The sequence below is a fragment of the Carcharhinus amblyrhynchos genome, chromosome 19, assembly GCF_965287045.1.
Source record: "Carcharhinus amblyrhynchos chromosome 19, sCarAmb.v2.hapA, whole genome shotgun sequence".
Classification (NCBI taxonomy): domain Eukaryota; kingdom Metazoa; phylum Chordata; class Chondrichthyes; order Carcharhiniformes; family Carcharhinidae; genus Carcharhinus; species Carcharhinus amblyrhynchos.
In genome coordinates, this window is record NC_137342.1 from 48,523,799 (window position 1) to 48,546,890 (window position 23,092).

The 23,092-nt window shown below is 41.1% G+C and overlaps 1 protein-coding gene across 1 annotated transcript; it reads left to right on the plus strand.

Annotated features, from left to right (window-relative positions):
* The first annotated feature begins 1,216 nt into the window (after positions 1-1,216).
* On the plus strand, positions 1,217-22,067 carry LOC145355515 (protein transport protein Sec61 subunit alpha). Its single transcript, XM_080207744.1, has 12 exons — positions 1,217-1,432; positions 5,013-5,080; positions 6,819-6,884; positions 6,973-7,051; positions 8,101-8,232; positions 9,615-9,724; positions 15,879-16,032; positions 16,174-16,334; positions 17,389-17,586; positions 18,698-18,889; positions 19,130-19,206; positions 21,010-22,067. Exons 1-12 carry the CDS (start codon positions 1,426-1,428, stop codon positions 21,194-21,196), a joined length of 1,431 nt encoding a protein of 476 aa, XP_080063870.1. The 5' UTR covers positions 1,217-1,425; the 3' UTR covers positions 21,197-22,067.
* The last annotated feature ends 1,025 nt before the right edge of the window (positions 22,068-23,092 follow it).

Here is a 23,092-nt window from a genome sequence, read left to right on the forward strand (position 1 = left end):
TTTGACAGCATTAGCATTGCTGAATCCACTATCAACATCATTGATCAGAAACTGAACTGGTCTAGGTTACAAGAGCAGGTCAGAGGCTGGGAATCCTGTGGTGAGTAATGCACCTCCTGACTCCCCAAATCCTGTCCATTGTGTAAGAGATACATGGCAGGAGTTTGATGGAATATTCTATACTTACCTTGTTGAGACACACTGAAGAAGCTCAACACCATCCAGAACAAAGCAACCCACTTGACTAGCACCCCTTCTACGAACAAGAATAGCTAACACATAAGAGATGGCACGGTAGCACAGTGGTTAGCACTGCTGCTTCACAGCTCCAGGGTCCTGGGTTCGATTCCCGGCTCAGGTCACTGTCTGCGTGGGTTTCCTCTGGGTACTCTGGTTTCCTCCCATAGTCCAAAGATGTGCGCATTAGGTTGATTGGCTATGCTAAGGAATTGCCCCTTAGAGTCCAGGGATGCATAGGTTAGAGGGATTAGTGGGTATAATATATGGGGGTAGGGACTGGGTGGGATTGTGCTCGGTGCAGACTCGATGGGCAGAAGGGCCTCTTTCTGCACTGTAGGGTTCTATGGTTCTATGAAGAGCACCACCATCTGGAAGTTGCCCTCAAGTCACTCATCATCCTAATATAAAAGCAAAATACTGCAGATGCCAAAATCTGCAACAAAAACACAAAAATGCTGGAAAATCTCAGCACGTCTGACAGCATCTGTGGAGAGAGAAAAGAGTTAACGTTTCGAGTCTGGATGACTCTTCATCAGAGCTGGAATCTCATTAGGACAGCTGGTGGAATTTGAATTCAATTAATCAATCTGGAGTTGAAAACTAGTCTCAGTAACGGTAACCATGAAACCATTGTTGATAATCAGAAAAACCCATCTGGTTCACTAATGTCCTTCAGGGAAGGAAATCTGCCACCTTTACCCAGTCTGTCCTACAGGTGACTCCAGAACCATAGCAAGGGGGTCAAGCTACACACCCAGCTCATAGAGCCCCGCCCCCTGCTCCCAGAACCCCCTGCTCTCAGCCCCGCCCCCTGCTCCCAGAACCCCCTGCTCTCAGCCCCGCCCCCTGCTCCCAGAACCCCCTGCTCCCAGAACCCCCTGCTCTCAGCCCCGCCCCCTGCTCACAGCCCCGCCCCCAGCTCACAGCCCTGCGCACCGACAGCTCGAGCCGCGCTGACGTATTTCCGGTGTCGCAAAGCGGAAGGACGTCAGGTGCCGGCTCGGTGCGGCTTTCCAGGCGAGCTGAATTCACCCGGACACCGGGAACAGCCCCACACGCTCCGGTTCCGGGCCCGAGAAACAGCCGAAGAACGGTGGCGGTCTCTGCTCCCTCTGTCTCTCATCTTTCTTCCAGGAGCGACACTGCCCAAGTCCCGGAGCATCCCGCTGGAGCAGGAAAGCAGCCATGGGGAGTGAGTATAAACCCTGCCCGAGGGGTGTGAGGGTGAAGGCGGGAGGCCCGGGCTATGGGGGGAGTGAAGCGGGAGGCCGGGGTTCGGGGGGGGAGTGAAGCGGGAGGCCCGGGCGGGTCCCTCGTTCTCTCGCTGTGGGTTTTGTGTGTGATTATTTTACACAGTGTCAATCTCACTGCTCCTTCTCCAGGCTGGCTCTAATCTGGAGTCTAATGCTGCACACACTGGAAATGTGAAATGCTGCAAACACTCAGCAAGCCGGGCAGCCTGTGTACAGAGAAACAGTGTTCACATTTCAACCTGTACTAATGGGACAAAGTACGAGTTAGCCTTTTAATATCCAACAGCCGTTGATCCATACTGTGTAAACAATTTATAGTCTTTTATTAGTGATTTAGAGTGTCAAAGTTAATGTTTGAAATTATGATGATGGGTCTACTTAAAACTAGTTCTTCTTCCTACCTGGTTGAGTTGTGGTAATGTGCTCACAAATGTGAGGAAATTAAGGAGTGTCATTCACATTTTTAAGATGCGTCAAACCAGAATGTTTTATTGCCAGTTAATTTACTTTTGGTGAGATGAGAATGACAGCCCTTGATATCAAGGTTGCATTCAACCAAGTGTGAAGTCAAGGAGCCCTAGCAAAACTGAAATCGATGGGTATCTGGGAGCAAATTCTCTGCTGAGTGGAGTCATACCCAGCACATAGGAAGATGGTTGTGGAAGGTCAGTCACCTCAGCTCCAGGACATCTCTACAGGAGTCCTTCAGGGTAGTGCCCTAGGCCCAACAATCTTCAGCTGCTTCATCAATGACCTTCCCTTCATCATAAGGTCAGAAGTTGGTATGTTTGCCGATGATTGCACGAACCTCATCTCCAAACTCCGTGGCCTGGGTCTCGGCACTCCCCGCTGCAACTGGATCCTCAGTTTCCTAACACAGATCACAATCAGTAAGGGTAGGCAACAACACCACCTCCACGATCACCGTCAACACCAGTGCCCCACAAGGCTGTGTTCTCAGCCCTCTACTATACTCCTTATACACCTATGACTGTGTGGCCAAATTCCCCTCCAATTCAATTTTCAAATTTGCTGATGACACCACCGTAGTGGGTCGGATCTCAAACAATGATTAGACAGAGTACAGGAATGAGAGAGAGAATCTGGTGAACTCGTGCAGCAACAATAATCACTCCCTCAATGTCAACACAACAAAGGAGATCACCAACAACCTGTCCTGGTCCCCCCATGTCGACACTATAGTTAAGGAAGTCCACCAATGCCTCTACTTTCTCAGAAGACTAAGGAAATTTGTTATGTTAACTACGACTCTCTCCAAATTTTACAGATGCACTGTAGAAAGCATTCTTTCTGGTTGTATCACAGCTTGGTATGGCCCCTGCTTTGCCCAAGACAGCAAGGAACTACAAAAGGTCATGAATGTAACCCAATCCATCACGCAAACCAGCCTTCCATCCATTTACTCTGTCTACACTTCCTGCTGCCTCGGCATAGCAACCAGAATAATTAAGGGTCTCAAGCACCCTGGACATTCTCTCTTTCACCTTCTTCCATTGGGAAAAAGATACAAAAGTCTAAGCTCACATACCAACTGACTCAAGAACAACTTCCTCCCTGCTGCTGTTAGACTTTTGAATGAACTTGCCTTACATTAATTGATTTTAGAATTCTTACCTTGCATTAAGTTGATCGTTCTCTGCACCCTAGCTATGACTCTAACACTACATTCTGTACTCTATACTTTCCGTCTTTATGAACGGTATGCTTTGTCAATATAGCACACAAGAAACAATACTTTTCTCTATGTTAATACATGTGACAATAATAAATCAAATCTAAATGCTTAGCATTCGTGACGACTCAGATAGCGAAGCAGTCCGTGTTCAAATGCAACAAGATCGGGACAATGTCCAGGTTTGGGCTGACAAATGGCAAGTAACATTTGTGTCACACATGCCAGGCAATGACATCACCAATAAGAGACACACTAACCACCGTACCGTGGCATTCAATGGTGTAACCATCACTGAATTCCCCCCACTACAGGAGTCCTTCCTTTGTCCACCTTTGACCAGAAACACAACTGGACTCACCACACAAACACAATGGCTACAAGAGCAGGTCAGAGGCTAGGAATACTGCAGTGAGTAACTCACTTCCTGCTTTGCCAAAGCCTGTCCACCATCTACAAAGCATAAGTCAGGAGTGTGATGGAATACTTTCCACTTGCCCGGAAGGTTGCAGCTGCAGCAACACCCAAGAAGCTAGACATTATCCAGGACAAAGCAGCCCACTTGATTGGCACCAAATCTACAGACATCCATTCCCTCTATCACTGACACTCAGTACACACTGCTGCTACTACTATCTACAAGATGCACCACAGCAATTCACCAAAGACCTTTAGATAGCACCTTCCAAGCTGACAACCACTAGAAGGACAAGGGCAGCAGGTACATGGGAACTCCACCACCGGCAAGCTCCCCTCCAAGCCACTCACCATCCTGACTTGGACGTCGCTCCTTCACAGTCACTGGGCCAAAATCCTGGTATTCCCTCTCCAATGGCAATGGGCCAACCCACAGCATGTGGACTGCAACAATTCAAGAAGGCAGCTCAACACCACCTCAAGGGCGACTAGAGATGGGCATTAAATGCTGGTCAGCCAGTGATGCCCATGTCCCACGCATGAATGAAAAAAGCAAAGTAAGTACTTTGTAAAAATGCAGTCAAAGCCTCTTATATATATATATATATATATTAATAGTAATATGGAGCAAATTGTCAGATCTGCAGGGTAATAAAAAATTAAATTAACCTGGTCTTATTCAAGTCGTCATTGAATTTTAGAAAAGAAAAATACTGCAGATTCTGGGTCATCATTGACCTGAAACATGAATTCTATTTCTTTTTCCTCTGAGGCTTTCTGACCTGTCGGGAATTTCCAGAGTTTTGTTTTTATTGCGTTTGATTGAAGGCCCAGTGCGGAGGACTGCACACATTATAACCATTAGTACTTTGTGCTTATTTTTAAAACAGCAATGTAAGATGTTTTCTTTGCAATTTTAATGGATGGTATTACTTTAAATGTTGTGTCACTGACAATATTGATCTGAGGAGTAGGTTTTAATGCCTCTCTTTTGAGCACAGGCATAACTCCTGTCAGAGGAAATATCTTGTACAGCCCATACTCTCTGATATTCAGTGCAAAATTTTCTTAATGCACAATCCAAGTTGCATAGAGGGACAGAATCCATCAGCCATTTGGACATTTTCTGCAGCTACAGTAATTTCTCTTTTTTTCTAAAGGTTTTTTTTCAGTGGTTCATTCTGGTACATTTTAAGCATAAAGATCTGAATAGCTGGTACTGTCCTTGGCATTTCTTTCATCTGTTGTTGCCCAGATTTCTCCCTTGATTTATTGACAGAATAGTGGCTGAGCAAGTGAAAGATTTGATACAGAATTCTCTCAAATACAGCATTGTTTAGAAGCCAGTGAAGCGTGTGTGAATCAGGTTTTTTTTAATTTCTTAAAATTATTATTCTTGTTTATTGCAGTTAAATTTTTAGAAGTCATCAAGCCATTTTGTGCTGTTCTACCAGAAATCCAGAAGCCAGAAAGAAAGGTAAAGTTAATTTTAATTCAAGTTCTCACCCACAGGAATTGGTTGCCATTTATTGTGTGTTGCAATCTAGTTTCACCTGATCTATGCTGGTGACTCCTCAGTATGAACCATCATTTTCAAGGAAATGTTTTTTTCCCTGGAATACTTGTAACTGTTCTCACCTCTCTGTTTCTACTGTGTCTTCGAGCCTTTGAACACAAGCTTCACAAACATTTGCCAATCGGTTTGAGGTAGTAAGGAGCGCAAATGGGATGCTGGAATGCACGAGAGCATTAAATCACCTTTGTGATGAAAAGAACTGGCACTTTGCTTTTTGATTCACCAGAGGCTTCTCATTTTGCACAAGGCTTTGGAGAGAATAAGTGAGCTGGCCTGTAGTTTGGGAAAGTAAGTGTTTGATTTGGAAGTTAGGTGCCCGTGTTTTTGACTTGGCAATAGTACATTTTGCTGGAAAAGGCAACCCAGCTCAAAAACATAAGCATGAAAACATCCTCTGCTCTGGTGGGTCATGAGTGACAGAGCCCAGAATCTGCTATGCAGGTGACCTCCAGTCTTTCTTTTAAGCAGAAGGTCCTGTAATGAAAACTACTAATTCTATGCAAGCACTTTAAAGGTGACATTTTAAGTTTACAGTGGACTTCAGATGTGGAGAACATGCTCTCTCATTAAAAATAAAGTTAAAACTGATTGTTTTCTTTGTTGGAGAGAGGAGATTAGTATGTGCACATGATTTGCAATGTAAAAACCTGCAGTAAGCAAGCCTTTTCTTAAGAGGATTAATGAGTCACTTATAACTTTGCATTTATTGTGATGTTTTAGAGGCATAATTTATACTTGGTAACCACAACAATGCAGTGAAATAGCAGATTACATAATACTGCAAATTTGGGTGTAATGAAATTTGGAACAAATGTTTAGCAATTTATATGTAACTGAAAACTACATTTGTATTTTTACGTTATTCTAATGTTTCATCCTCTGGTAGCTGAACTAGTTTTAGGCACACTATTCATTTAGCCACATATATTCCTTTTTTGACAAAAAAAAGTATTGAATTTAAAATCCTGTTTTGTGACAACTATTTGACTGTCAACACACACAACTTGAGAGATTCAAAAACTGATCATTCCTAATCACTCATTAATATTCTCAGCTACTGACCTGTTTTTAATGCAGATCAGAATATTTGTTGTTGCTGCTACTGTCTTCCTGTCCTAATTTACAGACACCTGTACCAATAATTGCATGTATATCCGTAAGAATTTGAACTGTGACTAGTACTAAAATCCTGGAGTCTTTTACCATACTGCCAATAAGAACAATTCTGGAAAACTGTGCCAGGGACTTGGATTCAATTCCAGCCTTGAGTGACTGTCTCTGTGGAGTTTGGTTGTTCTCCCCCTGTCTGCGTGGGTTTCATCCAGGTACTGCGGTTTCCTTCAATGATGTCCACATTAGCTGGATTGGCTATGCTAAATTGCCCCTTCATGTCAGGAGGATTTGCAGGGTAAATACACAGGGTTACAGGGATAGGGCCTGGGTGGGATTGTTGCTGGTGCACGCTCGATGGGCTGAATGGCCTCCTGTCAGTAGGGATTTTATTTTTTCCACGGCCAACTGTCATCTTAATTTCCCACCCAGTTTGAATATTATGTGAAAGCACAGAATGAGCATTTATGGAGAACTGTCTTTTACTCATCGAGATAATTTATTTTGTGTATATATTTTTATTCCATAGATCCAATTCAGGGAAAAAGTACTATGGACAGCTATCACGCTCTTCATTTTCCTTGTATGCTGCCAGGTGGGTGCAATCTTTTTAGAAATTTAAGTAGCTTCTTCAATTACAAGTGATGTTTGAAACCTTCTGACATCTCATTTTTTTCTTATAGATACCATTGTTTGGCATCATGTCATCAGACTCTGCTGATCCATTCTACTGGATGAGGGTTATATTAGCATCAAATAGAGGTAGGTTTTAATATAATTGGTTTAAAGCATAGCTTATAACAAACTATTTAAATTCCGGTCAAGGAAATACCCCAGGGACAGTAGGATAGTCAGATGCTCTTTCCTAGGATAGAAAAGTCAAGTATTAAGGGACGAAGGCTTAATGTGCGTGGGGAAAAGTTTAGAGGAGATGTACAAGGCAAGTTTTTACACAGAGGATGGTGAATGTCTGGAATGCGCTGTCCAGGGAGATGGTGGGAGCAGGTACGTTAGCGACATTTAAGGAGCAACTAAATAAATACATGAATAGAATGATACAGACTCTAAGTGCAGATGGTTTTAGTTTCAGCAGGCGTCGTGATCGGTGCAGGCTTGGAGGGCCAAAAGGCCTGTTCCTGTGCTGCACTTTTCTTCGTTCTTTGAAAGTTTGCAGATCCTGCCCTGTGCCTTCCTTTATGTGGTGTCGAGTATTGGCTCTGAAATAAAATTAAACACTCCTTTTATTGAGATACTATGTTAAAAGAAAGAAAGTGCTTTGTGTAGGCCCTTATTGTATCAAATATACCAAAGGATATCACGTACCCTTCTGAAATGCAATCGCTATTATTTACAAAAACATCTTTGAGTGAACACAGAATCCGAATAAAAGTGTAATTGGTTAATTTGTTTGGGTTAAGTAAAACTGCATTGGAATTTGCAAATGGAGGACCAGTTTAGTGGAGGCCCTGTGTTGTGAATGGATAGAATTGGATTATTCAATGTTTGTATCTCTGAATTTATTTATAATTGGTCATGCTGCAGATTGATACATTTTTGATCGACAAGGGAGTTTGAGGGTTATGATGGTAGTGGTTAGGGGGCAGGGGTGGTGGGGTCACCAATAGGGGAGAGCTGAGTCCACAATCAGATCAGGCATGAACTTATCGTACAATGGTGCAGGTTCGAGGGGCTGAATGGCCGAACACGTGCTTCTAATTCCTGTGATGAATTGCTTCAACAAAATTGGTTTGTGTTAATGTACGAGCTGTTTTTCACTCCGATATTTCTCACTGAACTGGTGGTATTTGCAGGTACCTTAATGGAACTGGGTATCTCTCCAATTGTAACCTCTGGTCTAATTATGCAGCTGCTTGCTGGAGCAAAAATCATCGAAGTTGGTGACACTCCGAAAGATCGAGCACTATTCAATGGAGCACAAAAACGTAAGTGCTCAGAATTCTCCTCAGATTGCCTCTAAGGAATTGAATCTTTATTTTCATCTTGGGCTGAACCAGACTGGCTTCAAGCTTGGCATCCTGTTTGATCCTGAGTTGAGATTCCAATCCCATCTCCTTTCCATCACTAAAGAGTCCCAGCTTTCACCTCCATAACACGGTGTGACTTTGCCCCTTCTCAGTCTGTCTGCTTGCCTGTCACCTTCAGCATGATGGATTTCAGCGCTCTCCAACCTCCATTGCTGGGACACGCATGCATTAGATTTAACATCATCGACTTTCATCCTTTCAAGGCCTCCCTATCTCTGCACCTCCTTTTGCTCTATCACACCCCTCAAACTTTGCTTTCATCTGCCTGGCTTCTTGGGAATTTCTTTCATTCCACCCACCCTTGGCAGCCTTGCTGTCAACTGCCTTGCTCCTAACCTTTGGATTTACTTTCCTCTATACCTTTTCTCCACCACCTCCCCCTCTTAAATGACACTGACCTAGCTTTTAATCATCTCTGTTAATATCTCCTTGGGCTCGCATTCAATTTCTATTCCATCTTTCGACCTGATTTCTAGAAGTATACAAGCTGTTTTGACAAGAGAACTTAGTGTTGTATGTTTGAGTTTCCGGGAATAATTTCAAGCGGAGCACAACTCTTGGCATTTGAGGCCCCTGTGCTTAATATTTAGGATGTCATTTTTTTATTCAAAATGTTGCGTTTGCAAAAGAATCAAAGTAAAATCTTCCCGCATATAATTGGTTTAGAAAAATTGCCAGAAGTATTTAAAGTGCTGATATAAAGTTTGGTTTTACTAAGCTAGGTTTTAGAACCATAGAACCGTATAACATTACAGCACAGAAACAGGCCTTTTGGCCCTTGGCTGTACCAGACCATTTTTCTGCCTAGTCCCACTGACCTGCACCTGGACAATATCCCTCCACACCCCTCTCAGCCATGTACCTGTCCATGTTTTTCTTAGATGTTAAAAATGAGCCTGCTTTCACCACTTCATCTGGCAGTTCATTCCACATTCCCACCACTCTGTGTGAAGAAGCCCCCCCCCCCCCCCCCCCAAATATTCCCCTTAAACTTTTTCCTCTTCACCTTTAACCCATGCCCTCTTTTGTTTCCCCCCTAGCCTCAGTGGAAAAAGTCTGCTTGCATGCACTGTATCTATACCCATCATAATTTTATACACCTCTAGCAAATCTCCCCTCATTCTTCTACGCTCCAGGGAATAAAGTCCTATTCATCCTTTGTTCCTTTTCTTTCCCCCATCTCTCTCTCTCTCTCTCAAAAGTAATGATTTTGTTTTATATTGAGTGTTGGAGCATAGCTTTGGAGGAGTTGATTTTGAATATTTGTACTTTTTCTGCAGTGTTTGGGATGATTATCACCATTGGTCAGGCTATAGTGTACGTAATGACTGGCATGTATGGCGATCCAGCAGAGATGGGGGCTGGCATTTGTCTACTCATCATTATACAGGTCAGTATTTCAGGCTGTGCTTCAAATTTCCGAATCAGTGTCTGTTATGGAGTTGCACAACTATTGGGGGGCATCACCCATTGACAGGAAAATCATGTGTATGGTGTGCCCAGTATTTGGTGCATTGTTAGTGGACAAGATAGCCAGCAGTAGTGTGGACTCATAAACATCTTTATTACCTATTTGTGAGGGTAGGGAATGTGTGTGTTGCATTTGTTACTCCAACTGTTGTAATCAGGAAAACAGTGGCATAATGGTAATGTCACTGGGCTAGTAATCCAATGCCCTGGAGACAGGGGTTAAAATTCCATAATGACAGCTGGTGAAATTTAAATTAAATTACAAATAAAAGCTATTTTCATAGTCACCGTTGCTGAGACTATTTTTTATTGTCACAATCCATCTGGTTCACTAATGTCCTTTAGGGATAAAAGTCTCCTCCCCTTACCTGGAACTCAAACTCTGTCTTGTGGTTGACTCTTAACAGTGAAATGGCTTCGCATACTACTCAGTTCAATGGCAAAATATGTCCACATTCTATCAAAGAGTTTTTAAAAAGCTTGTCACTCTTTAATAGATACATTTTGGTTTCTTTCAACAATGTGGTGTGTGCCTGGAATGAGCTGCCAGAGGCAGTAGTAGAGGCAAGTATAATTTTGTCTTTTAAAAAGCCTTTGGACAGTTACGTGGGTTTAGAGGGGTATGGGCCAAATGCATGCAATTGGGATTAGTTTAGTGGTTAAAAACTGGGTGGCATGGAAGAGTTAGGCCGAATGGCCTGTTTCTATGCTGTAAGCCTTGATGTGGATCATTGACCTAGGCTGCGGGAACTAACTGCATGCCTCATCCCAACTAACCCACTCAGTTATTTTTTTGCTTGCTGATCTGTCTGATTTATCTGGAGCTGTAATCGGCTAACAGAAAGTGACACATATAACAGGTAGTGAGCTGCTTGATGCATCTGAGATTCTATATCTACTCAGTCCAAAACACTCATAATTTTGGACACCCTTAATTTTCTTTTGACCATCTCTTTGCTGAGGTGAAAAGCCCCAGCTTCTCCAATGTGTCCCCATAACTGAAATTCCTTATCCCTAAGGTTTATTTATTAGTTACTGTGAAAATCCCCTAATCACCACACTTCGACACCTGTTCTGGCATGCTGAGGGAGAATTTGGCATGGCCAGTGCACCTATCCAGCACGCCTTTGGACTGTGGAAGGAAACCGGAGCACCCGGAGAAGAACCTACGCAGACACAGAGAATGTGCAAACTTCACACGCAGTGACCCAAGCAGGAATTGAGCCCGGGTCTCTTGTGCTGTAAGACAGCAGTGCGGACTACTGTGCAACGTGCTGCCCCACCCCATCCCTGGAAGCATTCTTGTGATTCTTTTCCATACCCCCTCAAATTCCTTCACGTCCTCCTCTCGGGAAACAGGTAGTTTCAAGTAATCTATATTTATATTTGTGGGTATTAGAAATAAAGCATAGCTTTAAGTAAGTTTAATTTTGTGCTTCTGTATTAGAATTTTAGTTAGCTTCATATTAAACAAAGATGCCTGCATGTCTGGGGGTTTTGGTCACTTTAAGCTATGCCTGTATTGCAGTTAAAGGATTTACGGCGTGAAAGTAAACAGGAATTAAATCAAAGCTTAAGTTGTTGCTTAGCAACCAGGAATCACCCTAGTGAAGAAAGAACTTTTGAGTTTCGTTTTAAGCTGGACCAGGAGAAGGGACTGGACAAACACCTAGGGGAATAGAAGACTTCCAAAACAGAACGAAAAAAATCTAGAAACCATGGAGTTGGAACAAAAATAATGTCTCAGGAAGATTGAAGGAATGAAGACTAGGAAGTTGAACAGTTCTGTGAGGTGAAATTTAATTAAAAAGCAGAGAAAATGCTCTGAGTTAGAGACAGCTACAAGAATCGGATTTAAAGTGAGAAGCCAGACATCCAAAGTAAATCGAATGTTTGATATCTTAATACGGCCTGTGAAGCAGTAGTATTCAGTTAGCATGGCTGGGTACCTAGAGATTGTAGGAAAGCCTGAATGAACATTGCAATTCAAGGCAGAGGAATCCTGAAAGGAGAGATTGAAATCCTGTAGGTGTACCCTCAGTGAAGACACCCAAGAGAAAGTGTTGTTTGATGTAAGATTCTAAGGTGCCTTTTTCTTTCAAGGGTGGAGTTTGGACTTTTGTAGAAGTCAGAGTTCCAGTGAGATCAGTTGGCTCGCATTGTAGTAAGTATCTGGGGGGATTTGATGAAAATTCACAGAAGTTATGTTGGATGCATCTGCCTTTTGCTTTCAGAGTAACTACTGTCTAACCACAGTTGGTGTGGTTACATTAGTTTACATGGACTGTGAACATTAGAACATGAGTGAGACACCTTTTATTGCTTGTGGGATGCTTATGAATCTGTGTACGTGTCATGATTATAGATGGGGTGAAGGAGTAGTGTACTATAGTTAATCTTTTCATGTTTAATAAATGTTTTATTTTTTGGTTAAAAGTTAATTGGCAGTCCTGAGAGTCCATTTGTTCATGTCTCTAAACAAAAAATGAAAGTTATCTGTTGAGCCAGGGTTCTGCTCTGGGACAGTCGTAATACCAGCTAGGACCATTAGTGCTCTTAAAGGGTAGTGCCCACAATTGAACTTCAATTCCAGTTGAAGCCTAACCAATGTTTAATCAAGGTTTATAACTTCTTTGCTTTTGTACTTGTGTCTCTTTATAAAGCCCAGGATCCATTTTCTCATCGTGCCCTGCCATCTTCAATGATAGTGCATGTATATCCTCAGTTCTCTCAGTTCCTGTGTTCCCTTTAGAATTGTACCATTGTATGTTGCCCCTCTCCATTCTTCCTACTAAGACATCACTTCACACTTCTCCGCCTTAAATTCACATTCCCATGTCCATCCGTCCCACTAGCCTGTCTACAGAATCCTTCTCACAGTTAACAGTCCTTCCAGAGGTTTGTCATCTGCAAACTTTGCAGTTGTCCTGCACACCCAAATCTTGGACATTAGTGTATATCTAGAAATGCAATGATCTTTGTGCTGACCCATAGGAAACCCCACTGTCGACCATCCTCCTTTCTTGAAATGTAGTCATTCACCACTTTTTTTCCTGACGACCAGCCAACTCCATGTCTGTGCTGCCACTGCCGCCTCCTATTCGATGGGCTGTAATGTAAACACTTTCTGGAGGTCAACTTTGGAATACCGAAGGAACTGCAGTTCCTTCGTCAATCACCTCTGTCCCCCCATCCAAACATCAACAAGTTAGTTAAATGTGATTTGCCTTAACAAGTCATGCTGTCTTTTCTTAATAAACCAGCATTTATCCAGGTGACAATTTTATCCTGAATTATTCTTTCTAAAAGTTTTCCCACCTCTGAGATTAAACTCACTGCCCAGCAGTTTTTGGGCTTACCATTACACTGTAGAGGGTGAGAGATTATCTAGGATAGACAGGAATTTGGGGTTGAGGTAACAATCAGACCAGCCACAATCTCATTGAATGGTGGCAGAGCCAGTTCAAGGGACTGGATGGCCTACCTCTGCTTCAAGATCATATGTCTGTAAGGGTGTGATATTTGTAACTCTCCTGTCCTCTGGCACCACCCTTATATCTAAGCAGGATTTGAAAATTACGGCCAGCATTTCTTCAGCTTCTACCCTTACTACTTTCAGCATCTTCAAATACTTACCAACTTTAATTACAGCCAACCTTTCTGATACCCAACCAATATCTCAAATATCTCCTCAATCACTATGACTTGTGCAGCATTTCTTCACAAAAATACTGATACCAAGTAGCCAATTATAATCTTGGCTATGCCCTCTGCCTCTCTAAATGTTTCCCCTATTGGTTCTACCTCCACAATTAGCTTTTTATCATTTTATATGATTATGGAAGACTACTGAATTCCATCTTTCATTTACTTAATCTCTTTTTGTAATCTCTCTTTGCCTTTGATTTTCTTTTGCACCTTTGCTCTGAATGTTCTATACTCAGTCTGGTACTCAATGGTATTATGAACCTGCCATCTGTCGTGTGTTCCCTTTTTCTGCTTCTTGCTGGGATACAGCTCTGGCTTTCATTGTCCTGTCTCCCTACCTCATGGGCACAGAAACGCAAGGCTAGTCAATGTCAGCACAGTTAGTCACATGTTAATATGTTGAAGCTGGAATTCAAAGATGACAGATGTTATAAATCTGTCAGGGTACATTTGTAAAACAGAAGTAGATGAAAGCTAATTGTCAGTGCAGCCTGTAATCGGATTTAAAACACTGCCTTCCTATCTGCAGCAAGCAGTAAGAAATACGTCACTATGAAATTGTTTCACAACAGCACCAACCTGTTTGTTTCATGAAAATAATGAGTAAAAACATGAAGATATTTGTTACTGATTCTACTGGTAACCATTTTAACCAATCTGAATCTTCATTCCTGTCTCAAAAGTCATAGAGGTTTACAGCATGTGAACAAGCCCTTTGGCCCAATTTGTCCATGCCACCCCTTTCTTAACCCCTAAGCTAGTCCCAATTGCCCATGTTTGGTCCATATCTTATTATTACTTTATTATGCATTGTTTTATGTGATTAAACATAAGGTGATTATCTTAGCTACTATTTTTCCTATTCGCCTAATTTGTAATTATAATTTCACAATATCTTGCGTCAATGATGCAGAGGGGTGAATCCTTTTAAACAAAAGTCGAGTGTTAGTTAAGAAAGATGCAGTTTTCCAACTGGTGCCCTCCTAGTGGAGAACAAAATGCCAACACAATTGACATCGGATTTATCTTCTCAAAATGGTGCTTTAAGATTAAATATTTTGCTTTGTGTCCAGTCACTGTAGCACATTTATGGAAAGACGCAATCTGTCGAATTTATTATGCTTAAGCGTGGGTGTGAAAATGGGAAACGAAAATAAATTTCATTTGAATATTTCATTGTAATGCAAGGCGAGACCGAAATGTCTCCCAAATGCTCCAAATAAGTTGGCAAACAATTTTTCAGATTTAATGTACATCCTTGTAAGATCACTTGTGTATTCTCACCCGTACAAATATTCCAGAACTTTCTATAATGTTGTGTTGAAATTGGCGATGACCGGTACGTGAAAGTTCAAATTCATATACACTCCTCTTCCTTTTTATTTTACTTTATTAGTCACAAGTAGGCTTACATTAACACTATACAATGAAGCAATGAGGTTTATTTATAAATCATTTATTTGATTGTAGTCCAATGCATTTTGCAGTAGAGGGCACATGAGGCCATATTTTGCAATGTGTCTTTGTCTACATACTATACTGTATGCAGTTTCATCAGAATTTGTGCGTCGAACCCATAGAATGCCTTTGTCAGTTTTTAAAGTTTCAGAGTTTAATAGTGTCGCAAGTAGGCTTACGTTATATTTATTTAGCTGGCTCAGCTGTGACCATAAGTAATTTTTTTACTTTTTGGTTTGATTTAGATAATTTTGTAACTTGTGGTTTATTGTCCAAATCTCAATGTGGATTTTAACCTTGGACCTCCGCCCACCCTAAAATTTATTGACCTGAAATGAAAGCTTTCAAAAATCCAAGGTCATGCAAAATGATGTGAGGAGGGGGGAGGGAATGATCAGAATGGCAGGCATGAGTGTGGGGACGGCAGCAATGTCTATTCGAACGAATTAGCCGTTCTGATCTTATTCTTAATCATGCAATGAAATTACTGTGAAAATCCCTTGGTCACCTGTTCAGATACACTGAGGGAGAATTTAGCACGGCCAGTGCACCTTAACCAGCACGCCTTTCGGACTATGGGAGGAAACCAGAGGAAAGCCACGCAGACGGGGAGAATGTGAAACTCCGCGCCGTGACCCAAGTCGGGAATCGAACCGGGGTCCCTGGCGCTGTGAGGCAACAGTGCTAATCACTGTGCTATCTTTGGTTCCATAGTAAATTTTGCAAATTTATTTGAATAAATTGAATCTGAAATAAATACTAATTTGCACAAGGATATCTTTCTATAAAAAGATGATTGGATGGGAAAGTTGGATCAAACAATAACTTTCTCATAAAAAAAATGTTAACCTATGAATTGGTGTCAAGACATTGTGTTTAATGGGCATGTTTTTGTGTGTACCTTACAGCTGTTTGTTGCTGGGTTAATAGTCCTCCTGCTTGATGAGCTACTGCAAAAAGGTTATGGCCTGGGGTCTGGTATTTCCCTCTTCATTGCCACAAACATCTGTGAAACCATCGTGTGGAAAGCCTTTAGCCCGACCACCATTAATACAGGCAGGGGTAAGCTGTGGCCTTGCATTTTGCCGATGAGTCCCTATCTTAGGATAATGTTTTTAAAGAGAAAATTAAAATCTATGTACTCATAGCCAAAGCATGACAAAAATGAAAGATGTGACTTATCATCATTATGGCTTTGTCCAGGCACTGAATTTGAAGGTGCAGTGATTGCTCTCTTCCATCTGCTGGCAACTCGACAAGACAAGGTTCGAGCTTTACGGGAAGCTTTCTACCGACAGAATCTGCCCAATCTCATGAATCTCATTGCCACTATATTCGTGTTTGCTGTTGTTATCTACTTTCAGGTAAGATTATGTCTGGAAGAGAATGGTGTCAATTTCAAACCCTAATTATCTCTGTTATGAAGTTCAAAGGAAATAAGATCTGACTATGCATTTGCTTAAAAAAATGTAAAACTACTGTCATATTACAATTATGATATCAAAAGTGTAATGTTCTTGTGAATGTCATTTAGTTGGCTCAGCTGTGACCATAAATAATCTTTTTTTTTACTTCCTGTTTGGATTGATTTAGATAGTTTTGTGACTTGTGGTTTATTGTCCAAATCTCTTGATGTGGATTTTAACCTTGGACCTCCCATCCTAAAATTTATTGACTTAAAATGAAAGCTTTCAAAAATCCAAGGACATGGCAAAATGATGTGAGAGGAGGGGGGAGGGAAAGGCAGCAATGTCTATCCGAATGAATTAGCTGTTCTTATTCCTAACCTGTAAACACAGTCAGAGTTGATGATGGCAGGCAGCACTTTTTGTATTCTTGGTAGTGCACTTGTATTACCTTAGTATGATGAGGGAGAGTGGATCCTAATTAGCAAACAAAGTTTCTGGATTCGTCTTGTGCAAGTATTGTGATTAATAAATAATTGGGATGACTCTTCACAGTGCATGTATTTAATGTTTGCTAAGCATGACTTTCCCAGTATTTATAAATTTTGTTATTGACAAGGACTTCTGATACCTCTTGACATAGTGATGACTTTTATCCTTGTGTTAGCGCTATTTCATGATTGAACAGATTGTGCTGCATATGTTTTAATGACATTAGATTGTGTACTTTCAACTTAAAACCTGTAACATTTTATTTGCACGTTGTATAGTTTTATTAATTATCAAGATTTGAATAATTCACTAGTTTGAGTTATTGCCTTTCAGTTGTTTTCGTCTGTGTGTCATTTGCTGCCATATATTCCCAGCAGTGTGTTCTCATTGAGTAACCATTAATTTGATGGTACAGAAAGTCACATAGGTTGTCATAGACATGGAGTAAGTGCCCTGAATGATGGAGAAGTGATGGAGCATATTTCTGCAGTTAAGTAGCTGCTAAATTTCCTTTTGACAGGGATTTCGTGTGGATTTGCCCATCAAGTCTGCCCGTTATCGTGGACAATACAGCAGCTATCCCATTAAACTGTTCTATACATCAAACATACCCATCATCCTTCAGTCCGCCCTTGTATCCAACTTGTATGTTATCTCCCAGATGTTGTCGGTTCGATTCAGCGGCAACTTCCTAGTCAACCTGCTGGGCCAGTGGGCTGTGAGTATAAAACTACTTCCGTTTATCATGAATGATTGTAATATTGCTGTGGTAATCAGTCTTAACAGTTCTAAGTTCATCTTCAACACAGCTATTTAAAAAAAATCAATATATTTTTAAAGATATGCTTAATTACTTTCTAAACAAAATCATTCTTTGCTCTCCACCCCACTGTTTTTCTCTTTAAAAACTGAGTTCACACAAAAAGACTGGCTTAATGTCAGGATAAAAGTCAGTAAAAGCAAACGTACATTCATATAAGTGCCTTTAAAAACCTCAGGATGTTGTGAAGTATTCTGCTTTAGCAATGCTAAATCAGTGAAGCATCTTGGGGTGAAGTCATTACTGGTTATAGTTTTGCACTGAGTGACTTGTTATTCAAATGTTTCATTGATTATGACAGCTTTTATTGCAAAATTGTAGTAAGTAATTCTAATGTTGTGCTTCTCTAAACTTCTTAGCAATCGGTAAATAATCAGTCGCATCCTACCATTTCTACCCGAGTATATTCAACTCCTAAAATTGTGGACATCTGCCCATAGAATAGAATCCCTGCGTTGCAGGAGGTGGCCATTTGGCCCATCAACTCTGCACTGACTCTCTGACAGAGCATCTTACCCAGAGTCTATCCCTGTAACCCCACTGTAATTCCAGGCCCTATCTCTGTAATACCCTGGTAATCCTCCTAACCCATACATCTCAGGACACCAAGGGGTAATTTAGCATGGCCAACCCACCTAACCTGCACATCTTGGGACTGTGGGAGGAAACCAGGGCACCTGGATGAAACCTATGCAGGCACAGAGAATGTGCAAACTCCACACAGTCGCCCAAGACTGGAATCGAACCCAGGTCCCTGGCACTGTAAAGCAGCTGTGCTAACTACTGTGTCACCAACATTCTCTTTACTCTGCTTAATACTCTATACATTAACGTGCACAGCAATTCTATTAACACTCGCTAGCTTCATTACTGTTAGCTAGTTTACAAAACTCAAACTTTTTTATTCTTAAAAAGTGATACGTTTCTAGATCAAAAATTTGCTTTTATCGTATCCCTGCTGTTGTAGCTTTGAAGCTCTTCACTATATTTATTTGACTGTCACTTCCAGGATGTGAGCGGAGGTGGGCCAGCTCGCTCATACCCAGTTGGTGGGCTGTGCTATTACCTTTCCCCTCCAGAGTCCATCAGTGCTGTGTTTGATGATCCCATCCACGTCACTGTTTACATTATCTTCATGCTTGGATCATGTGCTTTCTTCTCCAAGACTTGGATTGACGTTTCTGGTTCATCTGCTAAGGATGTAAGTAGTGTTTGAATTACGTTGAGAATGATGACTCAAAAGAAAGTTGCAGTTCCACTTAATAGCTGAAAAAAAGAGATCAAGATTTCAAGGTTTCATGTTTACTTTAACAGACTAAAAGCACATATAACTAAACAGTATTTTTGTAGGCAAGCTGTACTTTGAACTACAAAGTGCAACACCTGCCTTATTGTAGAGAAAGCCAAGTATTTGTTTCAGGGTTTATCTTTTTGTTTTCAGGTTGCTAAACAACTTAAAGAGCAGCAGATGGTAATGAGAGGCCACAGAGAAACCTCAATGGTCCACGAACTCAATAGGTCAGTGTTAACCTTTTTGGTTTGCGTTGCATAATTGTGAAGTTCAAAATGCTGCAATCAGGGTAGAAATCCTCCGAATTTGTGAAGTCATGACTGAACGATAGAGGCTGAAATTTAAACTTGTTTGTTCGGGTAGTGCATTTTCAGGAAGAAGTGTTGAAGCTTCTGTCATGACTGAGGTTTTATTTTTCTACGCCTTGAGCACAGAAACCTTTTGCATATGACAACTTGAAAAATCATGTATTAGTGATAAGGGACCCACTTTTGCATGCAGAATCTATTGGCTCATTAATGCCCCTTGAGGATTGCTATGCAGTATTCCATAACCCAGAATCCCAGTGGTATCTATATAATTGTATCTTCCTTGATTTTTGGAGAGGTTATTTGGCACCCAGCATTTGTCAATTTAAGTACCATTAATATCTATTTCTCAAATATAATAGAGCTTTTGTAATTAATTGTAACTCATTCTTGACTTACAAAACCTATTTGGAATCACAAGCTTTTGGACCACTGCTCCTTCGGTCCCTCTAACCGACATATCTCAAGACACTGAGGCAATTTTAGCATGGCCAATCATGCACAGGAGCCTGTCCTCTACAACCAAAAGGAAATGTCCAGTTGTTGCATCTTTTTACAGTAAATAGAAGCATGGTGAGGGGGGAGGCGGGGGGGGGGGGGGGGGGGCGCAATAGTCCCCTAGTGCATTGGTCATGGCAATGTCTCAGCCAGTTGGAACCAACTTTCCAACTAATTGCTTTTTACTTATGCAACGTGAATTATTATTCCCTTTGAGATTTGGCATTCCTGTGATTCTGTCCTGATTAGTATAAGACGAAAAGCTTTAATAGCATGTTTGTTTTTTCCTGCAATACTCATCTTCTGTATTTGTGTGATCCTCGTACTAAGGTTATCCTGAGTGATATTTTGCTTTGGGCAATAGTCCATGCAGACACAGAATAAGTTGCTAACAAGTCTTAGCCACGTTAGCTGTTGGACTAAATTACCCAGAGCTCAGTAATTGCCTGGTGCATTCTGTGTTCAGTTTATATTATTTAATTTGGGATCTGCAACTCTGAGAATGAAAGGAATGATTCTTTGTTTAGTCCACTATTCCAAGCTATGCATAATCAGTAAATCTGTGTGACCCTTCACCAGAACTGACAAACTGTTTCTGACAATGGGCCATTGATCTGAAATGTTAACTCTGTTTCACTGTCTAGCGATGCTGCCTGACAATATTTCCAGCATTTTCCGATTTCGATATTCAGATTGCAATTTTTTTTTTTGTTTTGCTTAAATCTTAAAAACGTTTAGACTAAATGTCATCAGGTAAAAGAATTGCATTTATATGTCACCTTTCACAACTTCAGGACACTGCAAAATGCTTTACAATCAATGAAATAAAGGTTAAGTCACCATAGTCCCTGATGAGCATCGGCTATCCTCCTCTTTGAGGGGCAGAGCTGACTGATGGTGATTTAACCTGAGCATCACCACACCATGGACAAGGGGCAAGGTTGAGAAGGTGGGGCTCATGAATAACCTTAGTGGTACGGGAATCGAGCCCACCCTGCTAGTGTTCCTCTGCATCAGGAACCAATCATCCAGCCAATTGAGTTAACCAGACTCCCTGATAGTCAGTGAGATGCTTCTGAAGTATATCCATCTTTGATATGTTAATTAAATGTTATGTATACTAGTGAATTATTCAAATCTTGATAATTAGGCAGCATTTTGATTTGAGATATATAACTGTCATTTGTGATTGAATTTAATTAATATGTTTTCATTTATCCCCAGGTATATTCCAACAGCAGCTGCTTTTGGTGGACTTTGTATCGGAGCACTTTCTGTCCTGGCAGATTTTCTTGGAGCCATTGGTTCTGGAACTGGAATCCTACTTGCTGTTACAATCATTTATCAATATTTTGAGATCTTTGTGAAAGAACAGGCTGAGGTTGGAGGCATGGGTGCATTATTCTTTTAAATTGCCAATACTCCAAAGGGCTTATTTATGAAAAAGGGAAATATTTTTTACATTGTACACCATTTCTGTATAAAGGAAGTTTTTTTTGTTTTTGCTTATCCACTTTTTCACCCCCCTACCCTTAACCCCATCCCCACAGTATATTGGGCGGTGAGGCTGCCTGTGTGCAGTATACTCGTAGCTGCCTTCATGCCTTATCACTCTTCAGTGTTATTTACTATTATCAGTACCCAAGAAGTAGTGATTTCTATGGCATTATGAACACCACAGTAGTTGCTTTACAAATGTGTTCAACAAGCATGCCTCGTTCCATTTCTCTTCAAAGCCTCTTCACTTGAATATAAGTAGCAGGAGAGTCTTGGGCGAGTTAAATTATTAATTTTAAGCTGCTATTTGAAATAATTGAAGCTTAATGTGTTCTACATGTAAAAGTGACACTTCATTTTGACACATCATACATTTTAAAATTCTATACTACAATCCAGATGTATACTTGAGTGGCATTCTGAAACTGCCTAATAGCTTTTGCCTAGATTGCAGGTCCAAATCATTTGCCTGTATGTGACAACCAATCTGTGCCAAACTCATTCATATTAGCAGTAGTCCCTATGAATGTAGGTTTGTATGAAGACATGTACAATACATTTCATTTTATTTATTATGTATTAATGTATAGGTGAGAAGTCAATTATTAAATGAATGTATTGGTGCCTGAACAGGCAGACCGTATGTTTAAAAAGTGTGCACTATGGGACGTTGAGACAGTTAATGATCTTATTGTACATTGGTGCTTTCAATCATCTCAGCAAAGTTGGCAACAACCTTTTTGAGTTTGAGTTAGAAAAAGTTTAATAAATGTTTCTGTATTATACCAATTCCTCTGTTACTTCAAATCAAGCATTCCTCCTTATCCTGTGCTGAAATCATCAGATTTTATTTATTCCAATTTGGCTTCTTTGCTGTATTTGGTGTGGCTGCCAGTATTATCAATCACTGGTGGTTTTTTGATGCACGCCTGGAGAGTGTTTGCCAGCAAGGTATCCAATCGCGAGCCAATTACAGATAAAGACTGCTCTTCAACTTGCTCTCACATTCACTTCAAAAAGTTCACAAGATTGGTGACTCAATTTCCCCCTCTGTCCCCCTCTCATTCCAGAGCCCTGTCTAGTCGTGCTCACTTGAGACTGTCTGGAACGGTTTATTCAAGGATTGGATTTTCTGATTCATGTCGTACATGATTCCTGCACACTCTCCAATATGGACACAAAAATATTTCTGCATTTGTTTTTGGGCTGTGTTTCATACTGATAAGGTAGTGTTTAGTTGAGTTGGAATCATAAAAACCCTACAGTGCAGAAAGAAGCCATTTGGTCCATCAGGTCTGTACCGACCACAATCCCACCCAGGCCCTACCCATTTACCCGCTAACCTACACATCTCAGGACACTAAGGGGCAATTTTAGCACGGCCAATCAACCTAACACACACACACATTTGGACTGTGGGAGGAAACTCATGCAAGACATGAGACTGTGTAACCTCCATACAGACAGTGACCCAAGCTGGGAATTGAACCCAGGTCTCTGGAGTTGTGAAGCAGCAGTGCTGACCACTACTACCATGCCATAATGGTGGAGTGTTGCTGTTTTACAGCCATCTGTACAGTATCCATGTCTCAAGTGATTTGAAGCCCTCCTTGGAGCTTGGCAGAAAGGGGAGTAGAGGCAAAAATCCTCATTAATTTAACAATTGTTCAGATATGTACCTGAATGCCATAATCTGCAGGACTCCATTAGTGTTAACATGTTTACATCATGACACAATTCGGTATTTGCTGCCTAACTCAGTCTGTCTAAGTAGATTTGTTCTTCACAATCCTGTTGGAAAGAAACGGTA

What these genes read in the sequence shown, in the direction of transcription:
- LOC145355515 (XM_080207744.1), top strand. An exon ending in TATATTAGCATCAAATAGAG is followed by an intron (nt 7,052 to 8,100) that starts GTAGGTTTTAAT and finishes TGGTATTTGCAG; the next exon opens with GTACCTTAATGGAACTGGGT. An exon ending in ACCTGCTGGGCCAGTGGGCT is followed by an intron (nt 17,587 to 18,697) that starts GTGAGTATAAAA and finishes TGTCACTTCCAG; the next exon opens with GATGTGAGCGGAGGTGGGCC.